Source organism: Mercenaria mercenaria, chromosome 2, assembly GCF_021730395.1.
Source record: "Mercenaria mercenaria strain notata chromosome 2, MADL_Memer_1, whole genome shotgun sequence".
NCBI lineage: Eukaryota > Metazoa > Mollusca > Bivalvia > Venerida > Veneridae > Mercenaria > Mercenaria mercenaria.
This window is the reverse complement of record NC_069362.1, coordinates 118058668-118070768: the sequence shown is the minus strand read 5'-3', so window position 1 is coordinate 118070768 and position 12101 is coordinate 118058668. Positions and strand designations below refer to the sequence as shown.

Sequence of the window (12101 nt, the reverse complement as noted above, 5' to 3'; positions counted from 1 at the left end):
TAAGATTAAAATATCTTTCACAATGCGAACACCAGATTTTAAAATATTGCTATATCTGATGTTCAAAGGGAAAATTAATCTCGTTTTGGCAGGAAGAGATATCGTGCATTTTGCTCTATTTCTCCCCTTTTCGAACGTACGTATAAATGTGCCTTAATAAAGTTAATGAAAACAGGCATGTGGCGATACGTTCGTTACATGTCTATTCGATAAACTATCTTCACCCTGCTAAATTTCTATAATGAACTTGTCCATCTTTTAATTTGGACAGTACCATTAACTGTTGAAAGGGATGATTAACAAAAAGATACTGACTGAATGGCGAACAGTGCAGGTTGATCAAGATCCGTGCAGTTTGATCAAGATCTACACTGGTCGCAAAGGCAGAATCAATCGTGGGCTAAATTGGCTCAGAATGTCTTTATTTCTTGTTTTTGGGACGGTCAGTGAGATAATTGCACTCACGTTTTGCTTATCTCATTTGTCAATTTTAATCGGGTAAGTATATCTTTTAAGATATAATGTAACATAGTAGTGTGTCCTGACACCGACATTGTACCACTGATGGCTTGAAAATAAAAGAAACCCGACAATGTTTATATTTGATACTTTATAGAGATATAAGCATTTGATCTATATATACATATATAACAAATTTGATTACATACTGTAATTCAAAATCTATTGTTCAAGGTACAAAACAACTAGCATTTTGTTACTTAACATAACCTAAATTCAAAACACAGTTATCTTAGCTTTTGCCACATCTTACAATAACAATACGTGTCTGAAAACTAAAATGCTATCGGGCATAAATTGCACATCATTATTTACATACTGTTTACAATCAGTGTCATGGAAATGTTCTTTTCAATTTTCAGAGCCTTTTTATGAACTATACTGGTGTTATAGTCCTTAAAAATTCTTTCATAGCTGCGTATAAACATTGGGTAAAAGTATTAGATTTTTAGCCTCATTTTGCCAATGATACTATATGGATCAATTTTACATGGATTTTATCCATCGATACACGCTTTTAGCAGTAAATATATTTTAAATTATATCAAAATATACTCTTCAAAAGGCAAGTACAATACTGACAATCATAGGCACGCAAAATTACTGCAACTGGTTTAGTTGTAAGTTCAGCATTACATTTGGCAATCAGAAATACATTTGGAAATCAATCATCAATACATTATAGGTGTTAAGATTGATCTGCAATTTGATTTGGCAATCATAATACATTTGGCAATCAGCAGTACATTTGTGTTCGGTCATTTACAAACACACAAAATCAAACTTATGGCAACGACAATCATATGTACATGAAAGTGTACACGCATGTAAAGAAAATGACAAACAAAACAATATCGTACATGTATTTAAATTTTCAAGAGTATTTTTCCTAAAATAATATGCTTCATTAATAAATTTTTGGCAAGAAGATTATGCATACATTTTTTTCTGCTAAATGATATAAATGCATTTAACATTACACAATAGGACATGAACATCCGCCTGAGTATTCTTTTCATTTTCTAAACCCGTATCTTGAGCGACACAAAATGAAATGATAGTCTGATTCTATAGCGTTTTGGCTGCATAATTTACACAAGTTGTTGTTTCTTTCTACATCTACAATACTGCAGATGTTATAGTCACGTGACTGTACTCCCGTAAAGCGTCCATTTACTTTGGGACAACTACACACTGTATGGTAACTACACCGGTAGCCGTGTGTTTGGGTCTGTCCAATATGGCCTCCCGAGCAAAAAATGTCAAAAACATCAAGTAAGTTGTGATATTTTGTACGATTTAACACATCTTTATACATAAAAATTTACTACGTTTTCAGTTTTCATTCTAAGGTGCAAGTTATTCGATATAAATAGATCAAATCATGCCAGTTTAAGTTAGTAAGTGATAAAAACGTGCAGATTATGGCTATCAAGAAGCGAAAATGATTTTTTTAAATTATCTTTTGAAAACTCTTGCAATTGTAAAATTAGAAAAATCAGTTAAGAAGAAAGAAGAAACATTTTTACATATCTTGTCATCGATCTCTAATCTAAAAGTATAGTATGTTTGCGAAAAAGTACCATCCAAAGTCAACCACACGTATCAATTGTGTAACGGTTTGGATACAAGTAATTGAAAAACAGTATACGGTTTGGAATTAGTATATGCACCGGTTTGGACAGCAATTTAATTCTCATTCCGGCACGAAAGATCGGTTTCAAAGTTGATAAAACCACATCTATCTCCTTCATTCATTTCTGGGATATCAGAGGTAACCTTTTGTATGTATTGCATAAAATCTTAAAGAAAGAAATAAAATGAAGGTCATAAAATTAAATATCTAAGCTAAAATGAAGAACTGTGTATAAACGAACACTGTACCTACTGTAATTATTTTTGCTACCGGTGCATATAAATGTGTTACGTTTAATAACAAATTTATTTCCGGGAACATTTTCAAAATGAATCACTATATATCCTGATAAATAGGATAAAACGCCTTTAACAAAAAGCAACGTAAATACGTTTGAGTGCCAGGTTGGTTAGATATCAAATTCGTTCGTTTTTGAAACCCCGGGTTCTATCTACCGTCTCGCGGGTAATTTGATTTCATTTCTTTTAAAATAAATGCTCATTTGCTTATCCTATTTGTCAACTGCTTGTTTAGAACAGGAATTAGTAAATGCTTAGAAAAAGGCCCAAAATAATAATAAAACAAAAGCGTTTGTTTGCCTTTTCTTCTACCAACTCAAAAGCAACCCCTGTACACCTTAGTTTCTTTTTCACCATTCAAAAAGATTATTTATCTCGACTACTGAAGAATACGAAGGGCTATTGCTCACATCCGTAAGTCAGCTTCCGCGTACTCTTTGTTAATCATTTGTAAGATGTTATGTCAGTAATGACAAGTGGGAATTTATTGAAACTAAGTTGTTCAATGTCATGATCTGACATGCAATATACATTGTACATGTTCCATTATTCTACTTTGCTTTTTTACAAAGGTATGATCCTTTTGCCGATTTTCAAAATGATTTAACATGCAAAGTTATATAATTAGGATCTGCAAGTCTGACTTTAAATTCATTAGGGATATATGTCGCTTCTTTCAGTAAAAAATACTGGTTTAGCTTTGGTATGTAAGCAGGTACTTCATTTATCACTTTTAAGAATGAAATGAAATTTCAAACACTTGTTTACTCTAATGAACCGACATGCAGTGCACAGACTCCAAGAATCTCCTGCTAATTCAAAGAAATTGTGGCGCTATATTGACTTAGCAAGTTATGGTTAAGTTCATGTATGTAAGCAGGTATCTTATTTAACATCAGAAGAGGGGAAATTTCTATGACTTAAACTTACGTCTTACCAAAATTACTGGCCCTTTTGTACTTGTTTTCAGTTAGCTTTCTTTAGTGACATATCATTTGAATAGCTAGCTGATCTTCGTTGCAAACTATTAAACTTGATATTTGCCCTTTTTATCGATATGTTTATAACCAGTCGTGAAATTAGAACTGAAGTCAGTTTACTAGTTAACAAACAAGTGAATCATTTCCTTTTAAAAGCTCTGTTTTGAAATGTATGATCGGGAGACAGGAAACAAAGCTTTTAATGGGGCCCTACTATTTACCTAATTGTCATGCATAATTAACAATATTACGTATTCTTGCACTTGCAGCCTATCTTCCGTAGTACTAGGCCTGTGCGTTTAAATTTCCAACAAAGATGAATGGTGTCGACCATTGTTTTTCGTGGCCATTCCTCTCCCACTGGTATTTTAGACTGGAAAAGCTCACTGCTTCGCTTGAGAAAAGAAATTATAAAACGGGAAAAATATCCAATAGGAAAAACCACGATGTAAGATCACAGCCTCTTTAAACTGAACCCTACAACTGTGTATGTACGGATGTGTACATTATTAAACTATTCTCAAAATATAAAAGCACACTATAATGTATCAATTTTGTAAAGTAGAAGAAAAAAACAAACATCTGGCCATCGCCTTGGAACTGTTATTAGCAAAACCATCACGGGGTAATAAATCTGTTAGTACATACAGAAAGGTGATAAGGTGTACCGGTCGTGTGTTAAACACTATATATTAAACATGTCGCTTAACGTATTTCCAGCAGATCATGGAGCATGACTTCTACGAGGATGTTCTTTTGGGCAAGTGCTTACGCAAATATTACTTGTGAAGTGTGCGTCAATATGTAGCGAACTAAAGCAATCTTCAGCATACATTGATCTTTTGCTCAGTTTTAGCACATTTTTTTCATGGTCATCTGCAAGGATATGTGTATACTCATTTCAAAAATTATTGATTTCAAAATTGTTAACAGTAACATCAGTTCTATTAAATTCACTAGCAAAATAGCCTTCTTATTGATCAACATATGAGTTTAATTCTTTAAAGTATACATCCCTATTTTGTAAGATTATATATCTAAAATAATCTAAAACAAGAGCCATGTCAGACATGGCTAATCCCCCCACCGGGCATATCATAATTGAAGGATGTGGTCCGCATCAGGGGTTTTAAGATGTGGAAGAAAGAATAAGTCAGTAGTGAGGTGGTTTACTGCTAAATTTTATTAATTTTCATGAAGAGTATAGCTATGATGTTTTTCTATATGGCTACTGTAAAAAGAAGGAATGGAAAGCTAACAGGGAACAAGAGTGCCAGAATGTCACAATATATGCCCGTCAAAGCAAATTTCTTTACTCTAGCAGCTGTATTTGCAAATGGAATGTTAATTTTGTGGTTGTTTAGTAATCATTGTAAGTCTTTTGTTTTTTAAAGTCCACAAAAAAACTCCTTACTAGGTAGAGATACCTTATATATAATAAAATTAATAAAATACACCTAAAACTGGAGAGTAACATCTATGCTGTACCACAGAAAAGTGGTCTTGTTTTTTCCCTAGGGTCAATCATAAAAATGTTACAATATAAGTTATTTATAGTAACAACTAAGGGAAGTTAATCTTTAAAAAAAAAAAAAAAGAAAAAAAAAAAAAAAAAAAATTGCAAGTCCACACAAAAATCTTTATCAGGAAGAGACTGGTCAAAATACACCTCAAAATTGGATTTAGCATGTTTGTTGTACTACAGAAAAGTGGTCTCGATTTTTCCCTACGACTAGTAATGAAAAAGTTACAATAAAAGCTATTTAAAGTAACAACAAAGGGAAGTAATTCTAAAGAAGGGAACTGCGCATGACACTTCGTCTCATAATGGTGTATAATTGTGCCAAGTTACATCAAAATCCCTCTATGCATGAAGAAGAAATGCTTCGGACAAAGTCATTCTTGTATCTGACCTTTGGCCTCTAAGTGTGACCTTGACCTTAGGCCTAGTGACCTGGATCTTGCGCATGACACTCCGTCCCGTGGTGGTGAACATTTGTGCCAAGTTATATCAAAATCCCTCAATGCATGAAGAAGAAATGCTCCGGACAAGGTTTTTATTCTTGTATCCTTTGACCTCTAAGTGTGACCTTGACCTTAGACATAGGGACCTGGTTCTTGCGTATGACACTCCGCCTCGTGGTGGTAAACATTTGTGCCGAGATATATCAAAATCCCTCCATGCATGAAGAAGATATGCCCCGGACAAATTTTTTTAAGAAAATATGATAAAGGGGAATAACTCAAAAAATAGGCAAGGTAGAGTTATTGTTCTTGCACACTGCACTTCCTCCCAATGTGTTCTATCAGTGTATGAAGTTTGAAGAAAATCCCTCCAGTACTTTTGGGGTTATGCTCCGGACAAAATATTTTAAGAAAATATGATAAAGGGGAATAACTCAAAAAATAGGCAAGGTAGAGTTATTGTTCTTGCACACTGCACTTCCTCCCAATGTGTTCTATCAGTGTATGAAGTTTGAAGAAAATCCCTCCAGTACTTTTGGGGTTATGCTCCGGACAAAATTTTTTAAGAAAATAAGATAAAGGGGAATAACTCAAAAAATAGGCAAGGTAGAGTTATTGTTCTTGCACACTGCACTTCCTCCCAATGTGTTCTATCAGTGTATGAAGTTTGAAGAAAATCCCTCAAGTACTTTTGGAGTTATGGTCCGGACAAAGATCGTTGCGGACGCACAGACGGACGGACGGACGGACGGACAGACGCACGGACGGAGAGCATTTCTAATATCCCCTTCACCTTTGGTGGGGGGATAAATAAATGATTGATGGCCATGTTTGGTTTGCCGGAAGACATATTTGAACATGTACCATTGTAAAATATGAAAACATTACTTAGAAACAAACATTATTTTAAAATTAGCAGTTAAAAGTGTTAGTCCAAACCGCAAACATCCTAGGAGATTAAGTCATCCAAACCGGTGTACACTTGTTATCCAAACCGTTACATTCATGTTTTTACTTCACTATACGTTTTGTGTCCTTTTGAATCTTAGGTACATTGTACATATCACAGTTTGTGCATACATATACTAGAGATTATCATGAAGTATATTTACATCCATTTAGTCCAAATATTTTGATTTTACATATAATAAAAATGAAATTTTGGAACATCTGACGCAAAACTGAACAATTTCCATCAGTTTATAAGATAATTTTAAGCTAAATATGATTCCGATCGCCATATCAGCCCAGCGATTACTTCTTTAGACATTACCGCGGTTACTGAACAGAGTTTGGTAACGAAACGTAGCAAGGCGTATTAAATATCTTCAAGAACGTACATGAAATTCCATAGTTTTTTCGTTTTGAGCGGCCATGTTGGACAGATCCAAACACACGGCTACCGTTGTAGTTGCCAAACAGTGACAACACGACACATATAATATGTATACATAATTATAAAACTTTATATCACTTCAAAGCTACTAAAAATAACTGATATTGCAAAAACAAACATTTAATTTTCTCGCTTACTGGCTCCTTTGTCAAACCTCTTGTGGATGAAAAAATTAACATTTCTGACTTTGCGAACACGGCAGTGTGACCGATAAAACAAAATAAAACATTTCGAAGTATGTTTTTATGAGTATTAACAGGTTTTGTCTCGCCTTTTTCATGTATTTATACAAAATACATAGTTTGGTTAAAATCAGACAGTAAACTATATATTTACATGTAACCTCTTGCACAATAAAGACCATACTTTTTTCTTTGGTATACAGCTTCATATGTACATATGTCCAGTACTTACGAACTCTCAATGTTACGTCACAACATATGTTATGTGTTTAAAATGTCTTTTTATAAGAGTATTTACAATATATCATATTTCTGTTGTAGTTAATGTAGCTATTTTTGTGCCGACGTCATCAAATGTGTTTAGCGTCTGCAGGGTTATTTTCTTTTCTTCTTAGCTTAAGAAGCGTTCTGTACTGCCGCCGTATTTGGAAGTTTAATATCAAACTCCATCTACGCCGAAAGTTTGGCCATTTTTGTGCTGACGTCATCAATTTTTGTGTTTCCGTCTGCTGGCGGATGTTTCTTCATGTAAGCTAAAAGAATTTCTGCTATGTCATCGTGCTTGAACCGTTTAGCGTCATCGTACGCTGTGAAATCCCATCTACAACGAAACAAATAGATTTAAGGTATTGGACCCGTCATAGACAACCTCCTTTTTGAAGAGTATTCAATCCCTACCATTAACCTACTTTGACTGCAATTTTCATGGGGGAGGGGGGGGGGGGGGGGGGGGGGGCGTAGGTTCAAGACCCACTGGAACCAAATGTTTTTTTCTCCATATTTTCCTTTTTTCTAGTAAGTTCAAGGTTTATTATGGATGTATTGTACAATAGTGGAACATTTTCATTTTATAAGCGATTTCTTGCTGTTCAAAGTGAATTTACCTCTGAATCGGGCGGGGTAGTTAGACATCTTTAAAAATACTGAGTTACATGCGGTAAAAGTTCTCTATTTTGCCTTCATTATTTAGATTACATATTGTAGAAGAAATGCAGGTAGGTTTTACTTCTGCCCCAAGGTCATTTTTGAATGAAGTGAGCAAAATTCAAAACAGACCCAAAGGATTCGACCTTATTTTTTCAATGTTGGAGTAAGAATTCTGTCTCATTAAATCTGTTTACTTGAGGCACCCTAGAAAAATGATATTTTACAGTTTTATTTTGTGTTTTATAATTGTTTAACAATAGTTTAATGTTTCTTTTGTCAAAATTAATGCTGTAATGAATTCTCTGCAAACGTTTTAGATAGTGGCCATCACATTGAAATTTGTCTCTACTTGAGCTTGAGGAAATACCATAATTTATACAAAATTTACAAAAAAACGGCACGGTAAAAGTTGTTTAAAATTTGCAACACAGTGCGAAACATGATCAACTTTAAGAATATACCAAACAAATGCCATTTTTAAACATAACTATTAGGGGTCCGGTACCTTAACGCACGGCGCATTTTTAACCTTTATCTTGCAGAATTTCTAAAATGGACTTGTCTATTATTCAATCTGGTAGCACCATTTATTATTCGAAGGGGTGTTCACTGAAAATTTACTAACTGAACAGCGAACAGTGCATACCAAGATAAGTCTGCACGGTTGAACTTGGTTTGCACTGGTCGCATAGGCAGAATCACTTGCCGCCCTAAAGGAAGTTCAACTGAAGAAAGGGAAACACGTTTTTGAAAATCTTTTTGACTCAGTCTGTCCATAAACCGGAAAAAAAATAACATCAGATATGCATGCTTGAAAGAGGAAATGTAAAGTGAATTTTACGATTAACCTGACTTGATACAGCAACACACATCTGACAGTTGCATTTTAGTAATGGTTAAACAAGCATACGCGTGAATCCGTAAAACTCTTCACAAAATTATATCTAATCAACAAAAATATTAAAGGTTTTTATGACAACTCATCGACATATGATGTGTTAAAATTATCCTTACATTTAAGTTTACGTACAACATAATATATTGTATAAAAGAAGTGAATACACTTTTTTCTTCACAAAGCAATAATAGAAGTAAGTAAAGTCGATTAAATGTGGAATTTTATAGAAAGTTTGTAATTTGCATAATTTGGAAATTAGCAGAAAAATAGCAGTACCTGTCCTTAAGATGGGCGTTAACACCACATTTGTCAAGCAAGAATCTAACAATCGGTTCGTGACCTTCGGCTGCAGCAAGGTGCAGAGCTGTCCTTCCATCATAGTCCGCTAGAGACATGTCCATCCCGAGCAAGGCATACCTGTAAACATTTTATAAGTAATTTCTTCAAGAATTAAAGTACAAGGCCAGAACATATCACGTAAAAGAAGACACGTTTGACAGGGCTCAACAACGCTCATAACAATCAAATACACACTGGGCGGTTGGCGGGGCTATCATTTTTGATATGCAAATATTTTTTTTACCTCCTCATAGCAGTGACGTCACCGTTGAAAGCACTGAAGAGTAAGTTGACAACATCCTGAGCCTTGGACTCCACGGCACGACCTCGAGGATCGTACTTCTTATTGGTGTGTTTTAGATTGTCATAGTTGTGAAAATTGAAGTTAGCTACCAGTTCCTGAAATTGATACAAACCACCGCGTCAAAAATACAATCATGAAATGAAATTCATTCGTTTTCGTGGTGTGTGTATCTTTTTTATTTTTCTGGTACAACTTGGTTAAAGACCAATTAGCTACAACATCAATGAATGACATTCCATATATGCAAATCATTTTTCCTCAGTAAACATGTTCTCACTTAAAATGTTGATACAAACCTATTGCCATTAAAATAGTAAGTAAAGTAAATTATAATGAAAAAAAAATGAACAAAAAACGCTACCAGAATACATTAATCCTTACCTCACAGAACTGTACTCCTCTGCTGCTGTTTCCCCACTGGTCAAGCGGAGGGGACCAGGTGAATATTCCCATTACGTTTGGGATGACAAGTAAAACACCTCCAGCCACACCCGACTTCGCTGGTAGGCCTACCTGTATAAAGTAAAAATATTCGTGTGTATTTTAATCTTAGACGAAGTAAATCAAACCTCTAGCTATTCCTTTGACTCTTCAACGTTTCTTTTTCTGTTATTGTAAAGCATATCTAACCGTCCAGACACATATCGCTCCGAGACCCCATCATGGCTCAAAACTAAAACATTAGTATGGTGAATCATCAATCATATATAAACAGGTGTGTTGTGGTACGCTCGGGTACTGTTACATGGTATGCCACAAACTATCTGTTTGGACACGGGTTCAAAATCAAACTGGACAGACTTTAAAAGTGCTACGAGTGTGAAAGTCTAACTACATGTATACTAACTTTAAATGCAAACTGTCCGGAATAATCGTACATGCCGCATGAGTGCATCAGTGATAGTGTATTTTGTACGGCCTGCGAGTCGAGCACATTGTCTCCTGTTGTGGGACATATACCACCGTTAGCTAGAGTTGCGGCCATCACAGCTCCGGATTTCGCCGTTACCTCTATTGAGCACAGCTGAAAGATAGTGAAAACCACTAAAAATTACTGTACATAAGTGTTTTGGCAGAACATAAGTGAAATTTAATGGAACGTGAATCAACACATACGAGTTCTTATTCTGCATGTTAGTGCTCAACACGCGTTCCATTTTAGCACATTCAACCTGTACTTAACTTAAAACACTGTAAATGTCACGCAAATCAGCACCACATCAGCGGTACAAAAAGCGCGGGTTTTTTTTTTTTTTTTGTTTTTTTTTTTTTTTTGTTTTTGTTTTGTCTGAGCACAACCCTAATTCTAGTACAAAAAGGTCAGTCAAGTAGTATTTGTAACGTTTTCTTACTGCACCAGCCGTGCCTGTGGTCTGCAATATCTATAAAAAAAAACAAAGGCATTCCGATATACTTACTTGGAAATAGAATTCAAGAGTTTCAACAAGATCTGCTTCCGGTGGAAAGCACTGAAAATTAAGTACAATCAGATAATAAAACCTCTACGAAACAAGGATTCTTCAGCAATTACACAATGTCATAGTATTAAAATTTAGAAGTATCACAATTATTGTCAGTGTGTTATATATTTCTCTCTTTTCAAATTTCGACTTCGCATGTTTTTTTTTTTATGTTTATAACATCATCTTTTACATTTCTTTCTTCTTCATTTTTCCACTCTGTCAAATCGTCGTTGCAGAAGATATGAATGATATAAATAACTACATGACAAGAATCGGACATTCTTGAAGAGGGCTGTCACTACAGTTGCTAAAACTCGCAGCCCGACCAATTTGCAGAGGGTAAACCGAGGGCTCAGAGCGAAACTAGTCTAAGTGTACATAGAAATAGAAGCAGATAGACTAGTTTCGCTCTGAACCCTCGAAACATAGATAAACATATGCGTTGTTACCATTCATGTAATACAGCAACTGAACTATTTTGGACATTGCATTAAACTTTTGTAACAACCCTTCTAAACGTTAAAAAAACATGCCGAGTCAAACATGATTTAGCAACATTATAATTTGCATTCTAAACAAAAGGTTAATGAGTAAAAAATGTAGTTTTAAGTGTCTAGAATGAAACAATATCACAAATAGTAATAACATTAATGCTCGCTAAATATAGGACATGTATAATCATTATTAAGTTCATGGCGTAGGACTGTTGTGGGCTTATTTTACTTATTGAACAACCCTCGTATGTATCTTACTTTATTTTCTCTCATGTAGTAACCCAAGGCAAAATTTCTATCCGCAGTCGCTCTTTCTGACAGGTACCTGAAATATTATATGTTAAAAGTGTACTAGACCCAAATTTCATATTTGAAAATTTGAACAATTACTACATATAGTTTATGTAAACATCAAAATTAATTAAACCAGTACTATGCATTAGGTTTAAATTAGTTCACACTTATTACATATGTAGGTTAACACAGTATGAATGTACGCTACAAGCTTTTTTAACAAACAATTGTGACTGCATGGAATTTCTTGAGGATTGTAGCTATACACACAATTAGTTTATATATTAAGTACTGTTAAGCACATTTGATGATAATTTTCTGCATTTGAAGTACATTTATCTAAAGATAATACATTTTGGTGAAAGATCGGCAATCGGATGTCACAATTACCAAACCTTTTTCTTT

At 34.5% G+C, this 12101-nt stretch overlaps 1 protein-coding gene across 3 annotated transcripts in view; it reads right to left on the bottom strand.

Annotated features, from left to right (window-relative positions):
• Positions 1 to 593: 593 nt before the first annotated feature.
• LOC123565041 (glutaminase kidney isoform, mitochondrial-like) overlaps positions 594 to 12101 on the bottom strand; it is a 35542-nt gene continuing 24034 nt past the window's right edge. For all 3 annotated transcript variants that reach the window (XM_045359037.2, XM_045359035.2, XM_045359036.2), the window contains 7 exons: positions 11661 to 11727; positions 10864 to 10914; positions 10293 to 10469; positions 9827 to 9958; positions 9386 to 9540; positions 9079 to 9219; positions 594 to 7578 (listed from right to left, as the gene is read on the bottom strand). In XM_045359037.2, the coding sequence (XP_045214972.1) occupies positions 7428 to 7578; positions 9079 to 9219; positions 9386 to 9540; positions 9827 to 9958; positions 10293 to 10469; positions 10864 to 10914; positions 11661 to 11727 (874 nt within the window). In that variant the 3' untranslated portion in view covers positions 594 to 7427. The remainder of the gene's footprint in view (positions 7579 to 9078; positions 9220 to 9385; positions 9541 to 9826; positions 9959 to 10292; positions 10470 to 10863; positions 10915 to 11660; positions 11728 to 12101) is intronic.